This window comes from Labeo rohita, chromosome 22, assembly GCF_022985175.1.
Source record: "Labeo rohita strain BAU-BD-2019 chromosome 22, IGBB_LRoh.1.0, whole genome shotgun sequence".
In the NCBI taxonomy this organism is placed as follows: Eukaryota; Metazoa; Chordata; class Actinopteri; order Cypriniformes; family Cyprinidae; genus Labeo; species Labeo rohita.
Genome location: NC_066890.1, coordinates 28,365,254 through 28,384,235, shown reverse-complemented (window position 1 = coordinate 28,384,235; position 18,982 = coordinate 28,365,254). Strand labels below are relative to the sequence as shown.

The 18,982-nt window shown below is 35.1% G+C and overlaps 1 protein-coding gene across 6 annotated transcripts in view; it reads left to right on the top strand.

Annotated features, from left to right (window-relative positions):
- The window catches only part of shc2 (SHC (Src homology 2 domain containing) transforming protein 2), a 31,410-nt gene that overhangs the window by 1,585 nt on the left and 10,843 nt on the right, over positions 1-18,982 (top strand). Inside the window, exons 1-8 of one of the 6 annotated variants that reach the window (XM_051094180.1) lie at positions 388-711; positions 1,515-1,707; positions 6,296-6,505; positions 12,516-12,586; positions 17,823-17,883; positions 17,979-18,098; positions 18,447-18,500; positions 18,609-18,660. In XM_051094180.1, the coding sequence (XP_050950137.1) occupies positions 1,531-1,707; positions 6,296-6,505; positions 12,516-12,586; positions 17,823-17,883; positions 17,979-18,098; positions 18,447-18,500; positions 18,609-18,660 (745 nt within the window). In that variant the 5' untranslated portion in view covers positions 388-711; positions 1,515-1,530. Of the gene's footprint in view, positions 1-387; positions 712-761; positions 1,708-3,221; positions 3,949-4,942; positions 6,506-12,515; positions 12,587-17,822; positions 17,884-17,978; positions 18,099-18,446; positions 18,501-18,608; positions 18,661-18,982 lie in introns of those variants that run through there. The other 5 variants (XM_051094184.1, XM_051094182.1, XM_051094181.1 and 2 more) reach the window with 5 other exon arrangements.

Genomic DNA, 18,982 nt, shown 5'->3' with positions numbered 1-18,982 from the left:
GAGTTCATAGCTTACAATTCTGACCTCATAACTCACAATAGTGAGTTTATATCTCATAATTCTGTGAAAAAAAAAAAAAGTTATTTCCCTCAGTTCATAAAAATAGTATGTTTCCAATTAAACTCTGAGGGGAAATAAACATTACAATACACGCTATTTTGAGTATAGACATGATTTATAATTACACTTGACTGATATTAACAGATATGACATATATCTGTTCATATCAGTCAAGTGTAATTATAAATGCTTCTTAACTTTGTGTAACTAACTCTGTCGTAAGCATTTAAAGCCACCACAGTCAATAAGTTCTAACGATACAGCATTTCACTGAAATAAACATTAGATTTCACACTATTTCGAGTATAGCCGTGACTTAAATGTCATATTCAGGCAAATGTGAGTATAAAATGCTTATTAACTCTCTCTCACAAGCGTATGAAGCCACCGAAGCTGATAACTTCACGCGATGTGTGCAAAGATACTACAAAGTGATGATGTGACAAGATATTCACAAGATACTGTTTACAAATAGCAAAACGCTGACAAGAAATTCACGTGCAACTCGATTAAAAGGTCATCAAGCTAGAAAAGGCGACCAAAATGCTGAAAGGATGAGTTAAGCAACTTTTGTATGTAAGAAGTGCTTTAGATTTCACAAAATCAAAAAGTTCCTGTTTGTGAAACTAAAGACTGTAAAGTCGTGAGAGGGTAAGTTCTGTTTTAGAATGATTGAAAATATAAAAATGGCCACATTTCAGATTGAGTTGTTTGAGGTGGCAGAGGTTTCTTGTTGTCTTTGTTTTCAAATGGTATAACATTTAATGTCATGGCTGCTGATTTGACCACAGTGTTCCTGTGACCTTTTTAACAAGCACATATTGTTGCAGTACAAATTCAAGAAGAGCGAGGAAGGCATCAGAAAGCTTCTTTACTGTCTGTATTGTATCTTTTAATGTTGTAGTCATCAGTTTATGTGATGTTTAGGTGCAGTGTTATGCGTAGTGGTTTTAAGCGTCATGTTGTTAGGGTTAGGGTTGTGTCTAGTGATTGTCACAGTTTCTCTCAACACATTTCCTCCACTGATTTGTTTCTGCTTCATTTCTTTTTTTATGTGGTACTCTATTGTTGTTTAAAAAACGAATCAGGTTTGCTAGAACTTTAACCAAAGGTTAACTTCAATGACTCTTTTGTTAATCAATTACACAGTTTCCGTTTCACAAGCAGCGTGTAATAACTTTTGTTCAAGCTCTGAATTTAAATGAGGAATGTGTTTGTGCATGTTTAATGCTACAACAAATAACAGTTAGAATTACAATATACTTTTTGTACTCAGAAACATGCTAAATGGCATTCAAGTGCCATCTTTCAGCAACTCGTATCAGCATCAACTATCATCATTTTCATCTTTGAAGATGCTTAAATTTACACAGTGTTTAAGCAACTTCGCAAATATTGACATTTGTGTGCATTAGACCAGAAAACCAGTAACGTGATTGGGCATGTCATTGCAGGAGGTGTGTGTATGTGATGGTGTGTTCCTGGTGTGGTTCGAGTGGTTTCTCTCACTCTTTGGGCTCAGACTTCACATCTGCCGACTCTTATGTGCTTTTACCCTTCCTCTACATAAAGATAAATACGTTTGCATGTTTTTTGTGGGTTGATGTAGGCTGGCATTGCAACCTGCAGCAGACAGCACTAGATTTGGTGAGTTTTGATATGCTTTCCTCTTTCTCTATCTATATTTTTAATCTTCAATCTCCACATGACTATATTTAGTGTAAACTCTAATAGTATTTTATGATGCAATGCTACAAATGCTTTATACAAGGATGTGGTATGTGTGTAACATGTCTAAGATGTATTTTTATTTAGTGGTGTTTTTAAGAAAGCTAATATTAATATAGCACCTACACCCACGTTGACCACAATTTGATGTTTAATGTCATGATAATATGCTACAGCAGATAATGAACTCGCAGTAAATGTCACCTGTTGGGTGCTATTGATCTATTTATGTACATGTGACTTTTACACAGGCCTGTTCGAGTAAAAATATTGTTTATCAGATTAAATAGTACTACTTAATTTTCCACTTTGGAACAAAATAATGTAGTAAATATGCAGATTTTTATATTATTATTATTAGATGTTTTGCTTTTCCAGTATTTTCATGAACTAACACACATATTCTTGCAAAGTCGCATAGCTGTAAACATTTCATTTTATTTTTTATGTTAATAAATGCAGTTAGCCTAATGATAATGTCATAATCTATTAATATATTTGTCTCAAAGTAAAAAAAAACTTAAAAAAAATAATTTTATTGATTAAAAAAATCAATAAAATGTGTATAGTACCACAATTGTGTACAATTGCGCTCATAAGTTTTCAAACCCTGTTTTTTTCATGCATGCTTATATATATATATATATATATATATATATATATATATACATACATATATATATATATAAATTATACAATTTAAAATGTAAGAAAAAATCTAAAAATTATATCCAAAAAAAAAAATATTTTTTTCAATTTCAGTGCTCTGAATGCTTAAAACGGATATGCACGATCTGAGGGTATGCACACTTTTTAACAAAATATGTAAAATCTTAGGTTTTATTTTCTCTGGTGGAATATATGCAATATATATATATATATATACTACCGGTCAAAAGTTTTTGAACCGTAAGATTTTTATTTTTTTTTATTTTTTTAAATTTTTTTTTTTATTATCTGCATTTATTTGATGTAAAGTACAGCAAAAACAGTACAATTTTGAAATATTTTTACCATTTTAAATAACTGATTTCTGTTTGAATATATTTTAAAATGTAATTTATTTTTTGTTATTTCAAAGCTGAATTGTTACTTCAGTCACATGATCCTTCAGAAATCATTATAATACTCTGATTTTCTGCTCAAAAACATTTATTATTATTATGAGTAGTAGTAGTAGTAGTAGTAGTAGTACTATTATGTTGAAAACAGCTGAGCAGAATCAGGTTTCTTTGATAAATAGAAGCATTTATCTGAAATATAATTTTTTGTAACATTATAAATGTTTTTATATTAATTTCAAATTAATTTAAAGCATCTTTGCTAAATATATATATATATATATATACTAAATTAAAGTATTATTAAATTATTATTAAATTAATTAATTATTATTAAATTAAATTAAAGTATTAATCTAAGATTAGATTAGGTTAGATTATTCAGGTGCATCTTATGTAAAACAGTGAAAAATGAAGAAAGGGTCAGAGTGCTCCAGAACTGAGCATTTATGGCTCCCGGAGGAGAACCAGACCGTAAATGAGTGAAGTAATCGTATTTTCTCTTTTCCTGATTCTTTTCGCTTTAATGCTCTGTGGCTTTGTTCGTAACAAAGATATTGATCCGGACTGTGACCCTGCACGTGCACTTTGACTAATTGCAAATGGGCATGGTGACCCCATTCTTGAAGCCAAAATTACCCCAGCTACAAATGGAAAAACGACAAAATCTCTGCACAACACCTCTGAGAGATCACCCAAGAGCTGTTGATTTAGGAAAATGCAACACTTGAAAAAAAAGGGCACTTGTGAGTCATGAAGCAAGCGTGAGGCTTTGTCAACACCACAAAACTGAGGTTTCCACTAAAATAGCCTGTACACATAGGCAACGCTAACGGAATATAGAGTATTTTAGTGCTTCCTGTTTATTTGGCCTTGTGGAGTCTTTGCATTTACTTTTTGGGCAGTTGCGAAAAAGTGACGTCAGAGCAAAAGGAAGAGACTATTTGTCAAACAGGCACCGCGTCTTGCGCAAGTCCTGTAAATGTGACAGCTCAGATGTTTCCTTGACTTCGGCAGCGAGAGAGAGGCCAGCGAGTCTCAACAGTTGTTTTATATCCATACTGGAGGAATATGAAAAAGCCAATAATGCTGTTGTGAGGTATTTAAAAACTTCATTTATTCTGTATTAACTGGTGTAAAATGATGCTTTGACATCTTGAGGACTCATATGTACACGGTGTATCAAGCTACCATCTTGAGATATTATACAGTAGGTCTTTTTGCTTGAATTGATCATTGACGTCAGAACTATCCTTTAATGTTCCCATTAATCCCACTAGTGTAAATCCTGATCTGTGACATGAAATGCAGCAAATCATTTAAAAATCATGTTTTTTTAAAAGAGAGTTTGCCCTGAAATTAATATTCAGTTATCACTTACTCCCCTCATGTCATTGTTTCTTCTGTGGAACACAAAAGAGGATATTTCGAAAAATGTAGTCAGTCAGTGTAGTTACAACATTCATCAGCAGGGAATATTAGAGCTACACTAACAAGCCAAACCTTCGTCCAATGGAATAAACAGTGAAATATGTGACCTTGGACCACAAAACCAGTCATAACTCTGATAGCACAGGCACATCTCGGAGACGTCTGTATTTATGTCTGCAAGATGTATTTTTTTAGATTGTTTGCTTATCTGCAATACGTCTATAGGACATTTCCTATCAGTATGTATGTAAAATTGACATCTTACAGACGTCTGCTAGATGTTTGTACACAGCAGATTCTTTCCAGATCAAGAGATATTTAACAGACATCTTGCAGACGTACGTGTGTATGTTTGTAACATAAGGCAACAATACATTGTATGGGTCAAAATGATCGTTTTTTCTATTATGACAAAAACCATTAGGATATTAAGTAAAAATCATGTTCCATGAAGATATTTTGTAAATTTCCTACCGTAAACATATCAAAACTTAATTTTCGATTAGTAATATGCATTGCTACCCAGATTGCACATGTAGGTCTGCAAGATGTCTGTTAAAGGTCACTTCTGGAAAGCATCTGCTGTGTACAAACATCTGACAGATGTCTGTAAGATGTCAATTTTACATACATTCTAAATCATAAACATCTTAAAGACGTCTAATAGACGTTTATTTGACATCTGATGGGAAACGTCCTATAGACGTATTGCAGATGAGCAAACAATCTAAAAAAAATACGTCTTGCAGATGTAAATGCAGATGTCAAATAGACGTCTTCGAGATGTACCTGCGCTATCAGGGTAAAAACAACTTTAAAGGCCTTTTTTTCAATATTTAGATTTTTTTGCACCCTCAGAACAAACCATACATCAACAGAAAGCTTATGTATTCAGCTTTCAGATGATGTATGCATCTCAAATTTTAAAAAATTGACCCTTATGACTGGTTTGTGGTCCAGGGTCACATATGTAATTTATGCACTACTGGTCTTGCCCAAAGTCACACCAATATTTTCATCTTGTCAGAATTCTAAAAAATAGTAATGTTTTGATTTTTTTGAATTTCGAAAGCTGGGATAGGAGAAAGTATGGTAGCATTCGAAACATAACACACAGCTGCACGACTGAATGGCTATACGTATCACAGTGGCTGTAGGTTAATAAGTGCAAGATGCTGTAAGGAGTTACTCAGGCAGATGTGCATTAGCTAATGTTGCCTGAACGCAGCTGGGTTGGGTAGGGCTAATAGACAGACCATAACACTATGACATCACCAAGAGAGTGGGGGAAGCTGAGCTGAGAGAGAGAGAGGGAATGAAGAAGAGAGGGAGGGATTGAGCAAGCCACAGTAAGGGACAGAGCAACTGTCAGAAAGCAGAGAGAGAGAGACGGAGAGGACGCAGGGCTAGACACAGTCCGCGCAGAACCTTGCGGATTTCTCCTTTGCTCCCACTGCATCTTTCCTTTTCCCTTCCCTAGCCATCCCCCCTTCCCCTCCCTCTTCCCCCCACTGTCCTCTCCGCTCTGGACCGCTCCTCCGGGCATGCTACTTAAGCCAAAGTATGGCCGCTTCCGGAACGACTCTGTGACCTCCTCCGACGACCTGATGCAGAGCCTGGCCATGAGCGGGAAGGTGGTGGCCACCCCGGTGGCCTCCTCGTCCACGCCTGGCTTGGAGCTGCCGCCCCTGGAGACTGCTGCCCTTCCTCCGCCTTCGGCCCAGGTGCTGGCTGACTCGCCCGGGCTGGACGGCGAGCAGGACGGCACCACCACCTTCTGCATGCTCATTCCTAAAATGCCCCAGTGGAAGTTCTCCAACTCGTTGCTCAGCCGTAGCCCGTCCAACAGCAGCTCCAGCTCCAGTTCCAGCAAGGATTCCGGCAGGGTGCCTCCGACCGATAGTTCTCCCGCTTCGGCTTCTGGGGGGGTGGCTGCCGCCAGTGGTCCTGTGGCCAGTCTCGCAGCTGTTTTCAACTCCTGTGACCCTGTTTGTGTGGGCCCATGTTCCCTACAGGCCGCCAGGAGGCAGAGGGCCAGTCCGAGAGAGTCCGCCGAGGGGAGTCCGGGGAGCTTCAGGACCGGGATGAACCGGAGGACCAGGGTGGAGGGAATGTGGCTGGGGGATAACTTCACCCAAAAGGGCAGCTTCATCAACAAGCCCTCGCAGGGGTGGTTGCACCCAGACAAGAAGATCAGCAGCACGGGGGCTTCGTACATCGTCAGGGTGAGTCCCCTTCTTATCATCTCTAAATCTGACCATGTGTTCCGCCTAATGTTGTTTTGCAGGTCTGCAGCGGTATCAGTAGGCAACTCTGAGGTATTATCGCTAGTCATTCATTTACATTCACTGCAGCTCTGAAGAAGCAGAGAGCGATGCGACTCCCCTTGCAGCTTATAAACAACTGCAACATCTTGTCCTTTCAGAAGCAGAGTTTAGGCAAAACTGCTTATGATAGGAAAACAATGGGGCTCTATTCTCTGCAGTGTATTGGTTAGGTCAGGGTGCAACTGCTCGAGGAGAAAGGAGGAATATATAATTTAATCCAGATATATTGCTTTGTGTGGCACAGTGACTGCGTCAGAGAGGTGGGTAAACAAACTGCAGATGTAAACAACTAAACTAGAATTGAAAGGAGGTGAAGGGTTCTTGATGGTTGCTCATAAAAAAATTTTATTCGAAGATTTGTGCAATTCTGAATGTTCCCTTTTGGGACCAATACAGATTCTTATTTGCATGTGTTTTCGCTTAGGAGTAATAATGAAATTGCAATTAAAGTTAGCACAGCATGCTAACATAACGGCAGAATGATCAATATGACCTTTTCAAGGTATGAAAACTTACTCTCAATGTGCTTGATTCTTTGTTGTGACAAAAGGCCACAGCTACTCTTGCAGTTGTGGATTCAAGCCAATATCTTTAGCTCTGGGCTGCATCTTGGTGAATCAAGGGTTACAAATGTTGGCAGACTATTTGACGTCAATAACAGCGATCCTCTCTCAACCCAGTTTCTCACCCCTCCACCCCTGCACTCTCATCCACCCCGCCGTGTGTTGTAACCACACGGCCTTTCTCCAGCAGCCCAGACTGGGCCTGCGCACACTCCTTAATTGCATTACACAGGCACCATTCATTCGTTTATTCAATTACATTTAATCACAGTCATTTGTATCACATGTGTTGCAGTGGAAACAGGCATGAAGGGGGGCTGTTAGCCAAATAACACTGTGGCATGTTGGTACACCACAAATAAACAAGATTTTAGATCAGGCCTATTGTTCGACCTACTGTTGCGACATAATGCTAGTGGCTAGATATGCAAAAGCATTCAAAATACCAATCTGCATTTACATGGGTATATAAGTAGTTGCTTCAAGCCTACGCTAATTCGTGTGATTCCTAGATGACAAACTTTCCAAGAACAGAGGAACACAAACTTTTAAAAGCTACCCCCACAGGTTTTGTACGTTTCATCTCTCATAAATTATAAACCTCACTGGTCATTTCCTCCAGTGCGAACATTTCCTGTGCCTCCCCTTTCTTAGAAATAAGTGTTAATACATTGTCTTCATAGTGAGAGAGCCATTGATAAACATCATTCAGTGATGTCACATGCATTGTAGCTGTGGACAGTGTATGATGGTGGGTTTTTTTTTTTTTGCTCAAAGGAGAGCATTAATTTATTACATCACATTTTAAGCCACAATGAGGTCTTTGAGAAGAAGAGGAAGCAGGAGAGTTTCGATATAACAAAAAAAGGAAGAAGCCTAATCACACTAATTGAACTCTTCCCACTGCCGACTAATTTAGTTAAGATGTCTGCAGTGGAAAGAAATGTGCTGGTGTCAAGATATACGCTGTAAAAAAAAAAAAAATCTTAAAGGGACGGTACATCCAGAAATGAAAAGAAACTAAAATTCCCCTATTTTCTCACCTTCCAAACCAGTGTGACTTTCTTTCATCTGTGGAACACAAAAGAAGGCATTTTGAAGATGTTTTAGTACTTAAACATACATACATGGCTGAGAGGAGTGTGATATTCTAGTGATAACAGCTCTGACCATTTCACTTTGTATGACTCTGCTTGTGGTATTTGATGCACAATATTATCGGACTGATATCAGAATTGGCAAATAATGACTTTAAATGCAAATATCGTCAGCAATGTGGCTCATTCTTAAAGCAAAGTTTTGCCTGAATGATAATTAGATTCACTGTTTTGTAATAGTACGCGCAGCAGCCTCCTCCAAATCCTAATGCCCATTCGGTAGGGAGTTTTAATTCCGTAGGGGGTGCTGTTGGCCTACTTCTAATAAAATGAGAGCAAAATACACAAATAATATTTAGACTGTGTTTCTGATTAAACAAAGCAGTAATTGATGTCATAAAATCATGAGTATGTTTTGATTTAAAAGTTAGAAGCTATAGGTTACATGAATTTTAAAAATCACAAACATGACACTTTTAAGTTAAATAATTTTATATATGCTGATTAAGTCATTCATTTGTAATATGTTATATTTTTTTTTAAGTATAATTATAAGCTCTAAACGATTTTCTGAATTTTTACAACTCTTTTGCTTTAGACCATCTACAGATGTTAAATATTTGTAGTATGGAATATGGTGCTGTGAGTTTTTAAGTCATACTGCTGCTGCACAAATAGCATATATACTTATAACTCGTAGCAGATCTATACAGGTGGAGCTGGGGAGGTGGAGGGCAGAGAGGAACTCTGAAAACATGCTGCAAAATGCAATAGTGAAACAGCCTTTTAAATGTACAGCAGTAAGCTCATTGGCTGCGTAAACAACATGAACCGATCAACTTGTGGCAAGTAGTTTAACACAGTGAATATCATCAGTTTGCATTAACAACTCATTAGCCTGCGCCATGTAGAATTTCATGACAGAACTTGGTATATATTAGCAATATCTCACGCTGTGATTACCTACAGCACTTGGCGTGCATCCAAATCACAGCCATGCTGATATACAGCCATATCTCACATCTACGAGTGTGATATTGCATTTATACAACAGTTTTGACGGCACAAGTGAGTAAATACATAAGAAACAACAAAGGAGTGTTTTTAAAAGCCCTCTTTTGTGCAGAACAATTTCCTTCTGCCATGGATTTAAATCTAAGTTTGACAGTTTAACAGCTGAGCCCCAGTCTCCGTTACTAATTTGAAAATGTCACTTTAAAACAAGCAATGAAAGAACGTTCAGTTGCTTTATTGAAAGCTTATTATATTACTGTATTAAAAGCTCACTGTATTATGTAGAAGAGCTCAGTCTCATATTCACAATAAAACATTAGTTTGAATGTCTGCGGTGGTAAAGCAATATCTTTGTAGTACTAACTTTTTATGTGTTAAGGGTTATTTCCGATAACAGCGCTGCTCAGTACATTTGTTGGCTACATCTTACAAGCTGTTGTTGAAGGTAAAAATAACTTCCTTGTTTACAACAGCATTTCAGTCTTTTTTAACATAAAAGTCTTTACTGACTCGTAAAACTGAGTCACCATCTAATGGCGGAACAATGTAACTAAAATCACCATCACGAACGTACATGCCATTTCCCTATACGAAATACTATTATTAAATACTACTATTATTTATGTAAAGAAAATTAATTTTATAATAATATTTTATAAACAACAACAGCCATTATAAAAATTGCTAGGCAATTCAGTCAAAAGCACAAAAGGCAGCGTTCATACAGTATTAAATTCACATAAAATATAACGTGATAAGATTTTGCCCTCAGCCAAAAGATTAATTAGACCAAAGACTGTCTGTTAGATTTACCCAAAACAAATTATATCTCATCTTTAAACCCTATAGAGACATTAGAGCCAGCAGTAAATTCCAGAAGATCTGGACGAAGTGAGGCTGCTCTCGGTGGGTTCATGAGCACTGAACGGCCACTGACGCCCTGGAGCTCACATCTCCAAAGCAAATTTTCAAACAGATGTTATCTTTATGGACAAACTGCATATTTTAACTATAAACAAGTACATTCTTGCCATAAAAACTTTTAAAACAACATTCTGTGACACAAAAACAGTATTATTTATAAAATGACAGTGGATTTGGGTGTCCGAAAGTGAGAAATACCACAAGATGAGTGATACAAACGGTGAAACAGTTGGAGTGCTGTTATCACTAGAATATCACACTCCTCTCAGCCAATCAGATTCGAGGACCAGAAAGAACTGTTGTATAAATGCGCAATATCACACTCGTAGACGTGAGATATGGCTGTGTATCGGGACAGCGTGCTGATATACAGCCATAACTCACGTCTACGAGTGTGATATTGTGTTTATACAACAGTTTGACGGCACAAGTGAGTAAATATATGACAAACAACAATGGTGTGTCTTTAAAAAACATCTTTTGTTTAAAACTAGTTCCTTTCACCACGGATTAAAATCTCAGTTTGACGTTTTAACAGCTATGCCGAGCCTCCGTTACTAATTCGAAAACAGTTTGCTCTGTAACAAATAATAGATTGAGACCCAAGACTGTCCGTTAGATTTACATAAAACAAATTATATCTCATGTTTAACCACTATAGAGACATCAGAGCCAGCGGCAAATTTCAAAAGAACTAGCTGAGGTAAGGCTGCTCTTAGGCAGATTCATGAGCACTGAACGGCTGCTGACGCCCTGGAGCTCACATCTCTGAAAACATTGAAGCAGATTTTCAAATACACGTTGTCTTTAATAACAAACTGCATATTTAAAGTATAAACAAGTACATTTTTACCTAAAAACGTTCATTCCGTGATACAAAACCAGTATTATTTATAAATTATACTGGATTTGGGTGTCCACCACAACACTCGCTGTGAGAAATACCACAAGTGGAGTGATACAAATGGTGAAACGGTTAAAGTGCTGTTATCGCTAGAATATCACACTCCTCTCAGCCAATCAGATTCGAAGACTAGAAAGAACTGTTGTACGTATATGTATATATATAGTTCATCAAAATATCTTTTCGTGTGTGTGTTCCAGTGAAGAAAGAAGAAAGGTTTTGAACAACGTAAGGGTCCGGAAAGAAGGGAATTTTTATTTTTTGGGTGCGCTGTCCCTTTATGACAAAAGGAACGAGTGCAGAAAACGTGAATATATTGTTACAGGGACTCATCTATATTCATACAGAACAGTTTCAGGGTCAAAATCAGTTCTTGGGACTTCCCCTAAGCACTCTTATATTGGTTAAAGATGAAAACAGCAAGAGTCTTAGTGTTCAAAATGAGTTTACTCACCTTCATGTCGTTGCAAACCTCTATGACTTTGTCTCTTCTGTGGAACATAAGTGGAAGTCCATTGAGTTCCACTTATGTTCCACAGAAGAGACAATGTTGTCAAAAATGTCTTTTGTGTTCCAGAAAGTCTTTCAAGTTTGGAACAGCATGAGGTGAGTAAATGATGACAGCATTGTCATCTCTTAAGTTTAAGCTTAAGTTTCTATCTGTAATAACGAGGGCAACCGCTTTGACTCAACTGTAGGCCACATGATCTATGATTTGGGTCTATGATTGCGATCCTTTACCAACCCCAAGACAACAAAACTGATCTGGGATTACCCTCCGTAAGCATCCGTTACAACAAACATCGTTATTCAGACATATGTTGCAGTGTCAGTATGGGGGTGGGCATCTATTGCGATGTTCCTGCGACCCTTTTGAACGCATTAGTGACTAACTGCCGAATGGATATTCCCCTACACCTTCGTCAGAGCACTTTCCACATCCCAGAGGGCCAGACTGCAGTAATACCTCTTACCCAGTCCACCCCCATCAGCCATGATGCGGTTATTGCCGTCAATCTCCTCACACTTCGCTGTAATTACCTTGCCCAGCACGGCTATTATGCCGTCTTTTTCAGAACTGCTGAGAACAAGCTGTCTTGCTGAAATTATACGTTGAGTATTTATCTATAATTATGCGCCGTTACGCTAAAGGCGCATATGCAACGCTGGATGCACCCTGCTGCCATGAATGTGTTTAAGCCATCCTTGTGTGTGAGAGAAAGACAAACAATTGTTGCTTTTGTTTGTAGCAACTAAATCATGGACTCCGGCTCTTGCCAACTGGAATTAGATACATATTTCCATGAAGCAAGGATGACGTCTGGGAAATTAGAACTAATTAAGTTTAATGAATGTAATGTGTGTCATTTTGCGTTCTCATTTTTTTTTTTTTTTTCTTTTTGCAGTACATGGGCTGCATTGAGGTTCTGAAATCGATGAGATCTTTGGACTTCAACACTAGGACACAAGTCACAAGGTAAAGTGTTTTTTGTTTGGATTGCATTAGCTAGATCCGTTTTAAGCACAACATTTTAGTAGTTTCTTTGTTGTACACAAGTATCCCTTCCTACACCCCACAAAATGATGTTATTGATGTTTAGATATTTTTTTATTATTTAGATTTAGATTTTTATTACACACCTTGCCAGTTTTTTTGTTTTGTTTTTGATTTTTGCTTTCCTGAGCTGAATTAATTTCCTTAGTTTTTCATTTTTATTATTTTCTTTGTTTATTTGAGAATTTTTTTTTAAATTTTAATAACTCTCAATTTAATTTAATTTTTATATTTTTGTATTATTTAGATTTAGATTTCATTACACGCCTCACCTGTTTTTATTTTATTTTTATTCATTATTATTTCATTTTCAAATTATACCCTCTATGATTTTGATTTGTTTTGCTGTTTGTTTGTTTTTTATTATTCTCTTTTTGCTTATTTTATTTTTTTTTTTTTTTTACTTTTTATTTTAGAATTTTCTAATTTTTATAACTCGCAATTTTAGTTTATTTAATTTTTATTATTTAGATTTTATTACACACCCCACCTGTTTTTGTTTTTTTGTTTTTGATTTTTGCTTTGTTGAGCTGAATTAATTGCCTTGATTATTTTATTATTATTCAGTATTTTATTATTTTCATTATTATTTCATATTTCATTACTATACCCTCTATGATTTAGTTTTGATTTGCTCTATGTGCTTTATTTTAGAATTTTCTAACTTTTTATTTTAGAATTTTCCAACTTTCATAACTCACAACTTTATTTTATTTGTATATTTTTTTATTTAGATTTTATTACACACCTCAGCTGTTTTTGTTTTGGATTTTTGCTTTGCTGAGCTGAATCAATTTCCTTGATTTTTATTTTTTTGTTTTATTTGAATTCATTATTTTATTATTTTCATTAGTATTTAATTTTCAGATTATACCCTCTATGATTTTGTTTTGCTCCGTTCGTTGTTTTTGATTTTTGTTATTTTCTTTTTGTTTATTTTAGAATTGTAATAATATTATTATCACAATATTATTTTATTTTATTTGTATAATTTTTAATTATTTAGATTTAGATTTTATTACACACCTCACCTGTTTTTGTTTTGTTTTGTGAGCTGAATCAATTTCCTTGATTTTTATTTTATTTTTATTCTATTTTCAGATTATACCATCTATGGTTTGCTCTGTTTGTTTGTTTGTTTTCCACTTTGATTATTTTCTTTTTGTTTATTTTAGAATATTTTTTACTTTTTATTTTAGTGTTTTCTAACTTTTATAACTCACAATTTCATTTATATATATATATATATATATATATATATATATATATATATATATATATTGTGATTTTAATACGCACCTCAGCTGTTTTTGTTTTTGTTTTATTTCTAAATTGCTGAGCTGAATCAGTTTCCTTGATTTTTGTTTTATTTTTTATTTTCTTGTACTGCTTTATTTTCTTTGATTCTGTTTCATTTTGCTCTGTCTGTCATTTTGTCATTTTTATTGTTTTATTTTTGTTTATTTTAGAAATGTCTAACTTTTTATTTTAGAATATTAGAATTGAGTTTTATAATTCTATTTAATTTTCTTTTCTTTTATTAATTTACTTTTTCTTTTTTATTATTTCACACCTCACCTGTTTGTTTTTGAATTTTGCTTTGCTAAGCTGAATCAATTTCCTTGATTTTTATTTTATTTTTATTCATTATTTTATTATTTTCATCATATTTTATTTTGAGATTATACTCTGTTTTTTTTTTTTTTTTCATTTTTATTATTTTCTTTTAGGATTTTCACAGTTGTACATTTTACTTTATTTTTTATTTTATGTTGCTCTTTTTATTATTTTCTTTGTTTTATTTAAACATTTAAATCACAAATATCTCAGCTTTCATGTTTGTATTTTTTTTGTTTTGCTTTTGAAAATTATTTTGTAGGTTTTCTGTTTATGAATCGATAGATGATGGAATGAGAGTTAATTATGACATTATGCTATTTTTATTTGAGTCATATACTTTCCACAGAAGTAATGGATTTTTATTTTGCAGCTTGTTTTTTTTTTGTTTGTTTGTTTGTTTTTTTCACCAAATCATGTTTGCACATATGTAGGTCTGGATTCATTTATCAGCTTGCTTGCATCAGTTCTTATGTACGTATTTATTTATAAGTGTAGAAGCATGTGCATTCTTGTAGGGGGTGAGGGGGCGGAGCTCCAGATTCCCGAGGGCAACAGCGTAGTCCCTCTCCCTGCCCTTGCTCATCGATCAGCAGTAACCCGAACCCCGTGGCCCACGATGGGCTTAAAGTGCAGATAGCACAGGCGAGATGGAGACGGACTGATACAGCCATGTATTATTAACGACTCCCACTAATGACTGAGGAGGCCTGCTGGGGCCCAAGACGATGCAGATTGCATGGGGTGGAGTTAGAGTTGATAAACACGGAGGACTGGAGGAGAGTGGTTGTTTTGAGTGGAGAGCGTCAGTCATCATGTTATGATATTATAATGGTTATAATGGGAATGCTTGGAACAGACTGCATATTTAGCCAGAATCTATTTTGCTGCAGAAACGGACGGCTTGTAAATCAGCTGATTTGCGGCGCTCCGGGGAAAGAGGGAGTGTGGGTGGGCCCTCTCATTTGTCATTGTCATGCAGTGTGGCCAACGAGCAATTTTTATAAGATCTAATAGCCAAAACATACAATTTTGCAACAAAAACACCCATATGCGAATTATCACAATAACGTTTTAAAGTGCGTATCTTATTTTTTGGAAACATTCCCTGGAAAGTCCTCTGCTGGGACAGTTGGCACTTTTAAAATATTAATGGGTTATTTGATAGCACGCTGGTGTTTCAAAGTCACTCAGTCTGCTGTTGACCTCACAACCTTTGTGCCCCTGTGCCAAACGCTCCACAGCCATTGATATGCTTTCACAAATCGCACTTTTGGTTTTAATTGGTCGTGTTTAAGGAGAAATCCACTTCCAGCACAACAATTTACAAATAATTTACTCACCCCCTTGTCGTCCAAGATGTTCATGTCTTTCTGTCTTCAGTCGTCAAGAAATTATGGTTTTTGAGGAAAACATTCAGTGGTGCCCCGATTTTGAACTTAGTTTAAATAGTTTAGTTTAAATGCAGCTTCAAAGGGCTCTAAACGATCCCAGCCGAGGAAGAAGGGTCTTATCTAGCAAAAAGATCGGTCATTTTTTACGAAAAATAAAAATTTGTATACTTTTTAAGCACAAAAGCTTGTGTAGCACAGGCTCTGGGATGCGTATTTTTGGTATTTGGTATTTTTGGTATCAAAAATATGGTATTTTTCCTCAAAAACCATAATTTCTTCACGACTGAAGACAGAAACATGAATATCTTGGATGACAAGGAGGTGAGTAAATTATTTGTAAATTGTTGTTCTTGAAGTGGACTTCTCCTTTGAGAGTCTGTCACTGCTGTCTAGGCTTAGGAGTTTTCAAAGTTTTTCAACAATTCTAGAAGGTTTTGGTTTGCTTTGTTTTGTTAAAAATACAGGTTTGTGTGTTTATTTATTGTCTTTTGTCTCTTTTTTTATTTTGCTTTGTTTTGGTTTGTTTCATCCTTTTTTATTTGCTTTCTTTTGATTTGCTTTGATTTGGTTTTATTTTGATTTGCTTTGTTTTTGACATGGTATTTATTTATGTATTTATGTTTTGTCTTTTGGTTTGTTTTTTTGCTTTGCTTTGGTTTGTTTCTTACTTTGTTTTTTATTTGTTTTCTTTGATTTGGTTTGTTTGTTTTGTTTATGACATTTTATTTATTTATATTTTGTCTTTTGGTTTGTTTTTTGCTTTATTTTAGTTTGTTTCTTACTTTGTTTTTTATTTGTTTCTTTTGCTTTGGCTTTATTTTGCTCAGCTTTGGTTTGTTTTGTTTTTGGCACCATATTTTTTTTTATTTATTTATTTTGTCTTTAGGTTTTCTTTGCCTTGTTTTGGTTTGTTTCTTACCTAGTTTTTTAATTTCCTTTCTTTTGCCTTGATTGGCTTTTATTTTGCTTTGTTTTGTTTATTTGTTTGCTTTGGTTTGTTTTTTGGCACAGTATTTATTTATTTATTTTTCGTCTTTTGGTTTGTTTCTTTTTTGCTTTGCATTGTTTTGGTTTATTTTTTACTTTGAATTTTAATTTGTTTTCTTTTGCTTTGTTTTGGTTTTATTCTGCTTTGGTTTGTTTTTAGGCACATTATTTATTATTTATTTATTTATTTATTTATTTATCTATGTTTTGTATTTTTTTTGCTTTGGATTGTTTTTGGCACATTATTTATTTATTCATGCTTGGTTTGTTTGTATTTTGCTTTCCTTTGTTTTTTTACTTTGTTTTCTTCTGCTTTGCTTTGCTTGAGCTTTATTTTGCTTTGTTTTGTTTTGTATGCGTTTTCTTTTTCTTTACTTTAATTTGGTTAATTTTGCTTTGTTTTCCTATGGTTTGTTTCAGTTTTTTTTTTGTATGTATGTATGTATGTATGTATGTATTTATTTATTTACTTATTTGGTTAGCTTTTTTCCCCTTTGTTTTGGTATATTTATTATTTTCTTTTTTTTAATTTGTTGTCTTTTGCTCTGCTGGGACATTATTTATTTTTTTATTTATATGTTGTCTTTTGGTTTGTTTGTTGTTTTTTGTAGCTTTAGTTTTGTTTGTTTCTTACTTTGTTTTCTTTTGCTTTGCTTTAATGTGGTTTATTTTGCTTTGCTTTGTTTTGTTTTTTTAATTTCTTGCTTCTTTTGGCAGAGTATATATTTATTAATGATTTGTCCTTTGGTTTGCTTGTTTGTTTTTATTATTTGCTTTCTTTTGCTTTGATTTAGATTTATTTAGCTTTGCTTTAGTTGTTTTATTTGTTTCCTTTGTTTTGTTTTTGGCACATTATTTATTTAATTATTTATTGATGGTTTGTTTCTTACTTTGTTTTTCTTTTGCTTTATGTTTTTTTTTGGAATACTTTGCTCTGTTTATTATTTTATGCACTGACAATACACTGTTGGGCCCCTGTTTGTAGACCTGGTTTAAATAAGCATTATTCTTAGGCTCAGACTCATTTTTCATTTATTTTCACGCCGTGGTCGCACTGAAACACAGGGGAAATTGTTTATGCGTTTCTCAGATATGTGAGGTTGTGAGATGTGGTAATACCCCTTTAATGTCTTTGTAAATGTGTGTATTTGTGAACACAGAGAGGCCATCAACAGGTTGTGTGAAGCTGTACCCGGAGGAAAAGCTGCCTGGAAGAAGAAAGTAAGACAGGAAGTTGTATTTTTGGTCTTGCCATTTTTATTATTAAGCATAAGAAAATGTAGCGACATTCAAATGTGTTTTGCTACCCACTTTAGGCCACCAACAAAACCCTGCAGTCTATCATGGGGAAGAGTAACCTACGTTTTGCTGGAATGAGCATCGGCGTCAACATCTCCATTGACGGCTTGAGTCTCCTCGTCCCCACCACGCGACAGGTCGGCCTCATCTCACACAGGATATCCCTTCACATCATAGCAGAACAAACAACTTGTGTAGCTTTGGAACGTTTGATTGATTTTAGTGAGTCAGTTCATTTAGATGAATTGATTCAGATTTGTTCATAAATGATTCACTGATTCAAGTTCAGATGTTTCTACTTTTCCAAATTATACATTTGGTGGTTAAAGGGATAGTTCACCCAAAAATGAAAATTCTGTCATTTATTACTCACCCTCATGACGTTCCAAACCCGTAAGGTATTTTTATTTATTTATTTTTATAAGTGCTGAATATTGATATGAATTGAAGACATCACATCATCTCACTCTCATCTCTTTATGTAGGTGATTGCCCATCACCCCATGCAGTCCATATCTTTCGCCTCTGGTGGAGACTCGGTGAGGCATTTTCTGCATGTTTAATGCCCTTTCTTTCCACTCTTATCATTTTTCTCTCCATTAACAAATGGCTGCTGATTCTCACTCTGATTTCATCTTATGTTGCAGGATACACCCGATTACGTCGCGTATGTGGCCAAAGACCCTGTCAATCAAAGAGGTATTTTTATATTAATTATTAGAATAAGTTTTAAATACATTTCTATTTATTTTAATCAAATGATTCGCGATAGGCGCTTTAAAGTCCCATTCTGAATCAGATGATTCGCCATATGCGTTTTAAAGTCCCGTTCTGAATCAGATGATTCACCATAGGTGCTTTGAAGTCCCGTTCTGAATCAAATGATTCGACATAGGCGCTTTATAGTCCCGTTCTGAATCAAATGATTCGCCATAGGTGCTTTGAAGTCCCGTTCTGAATCAAATGATTCGACATAGGCGCTTTGAAGTCCCGTTCTGAATCAAATGATTCGACATAGGCG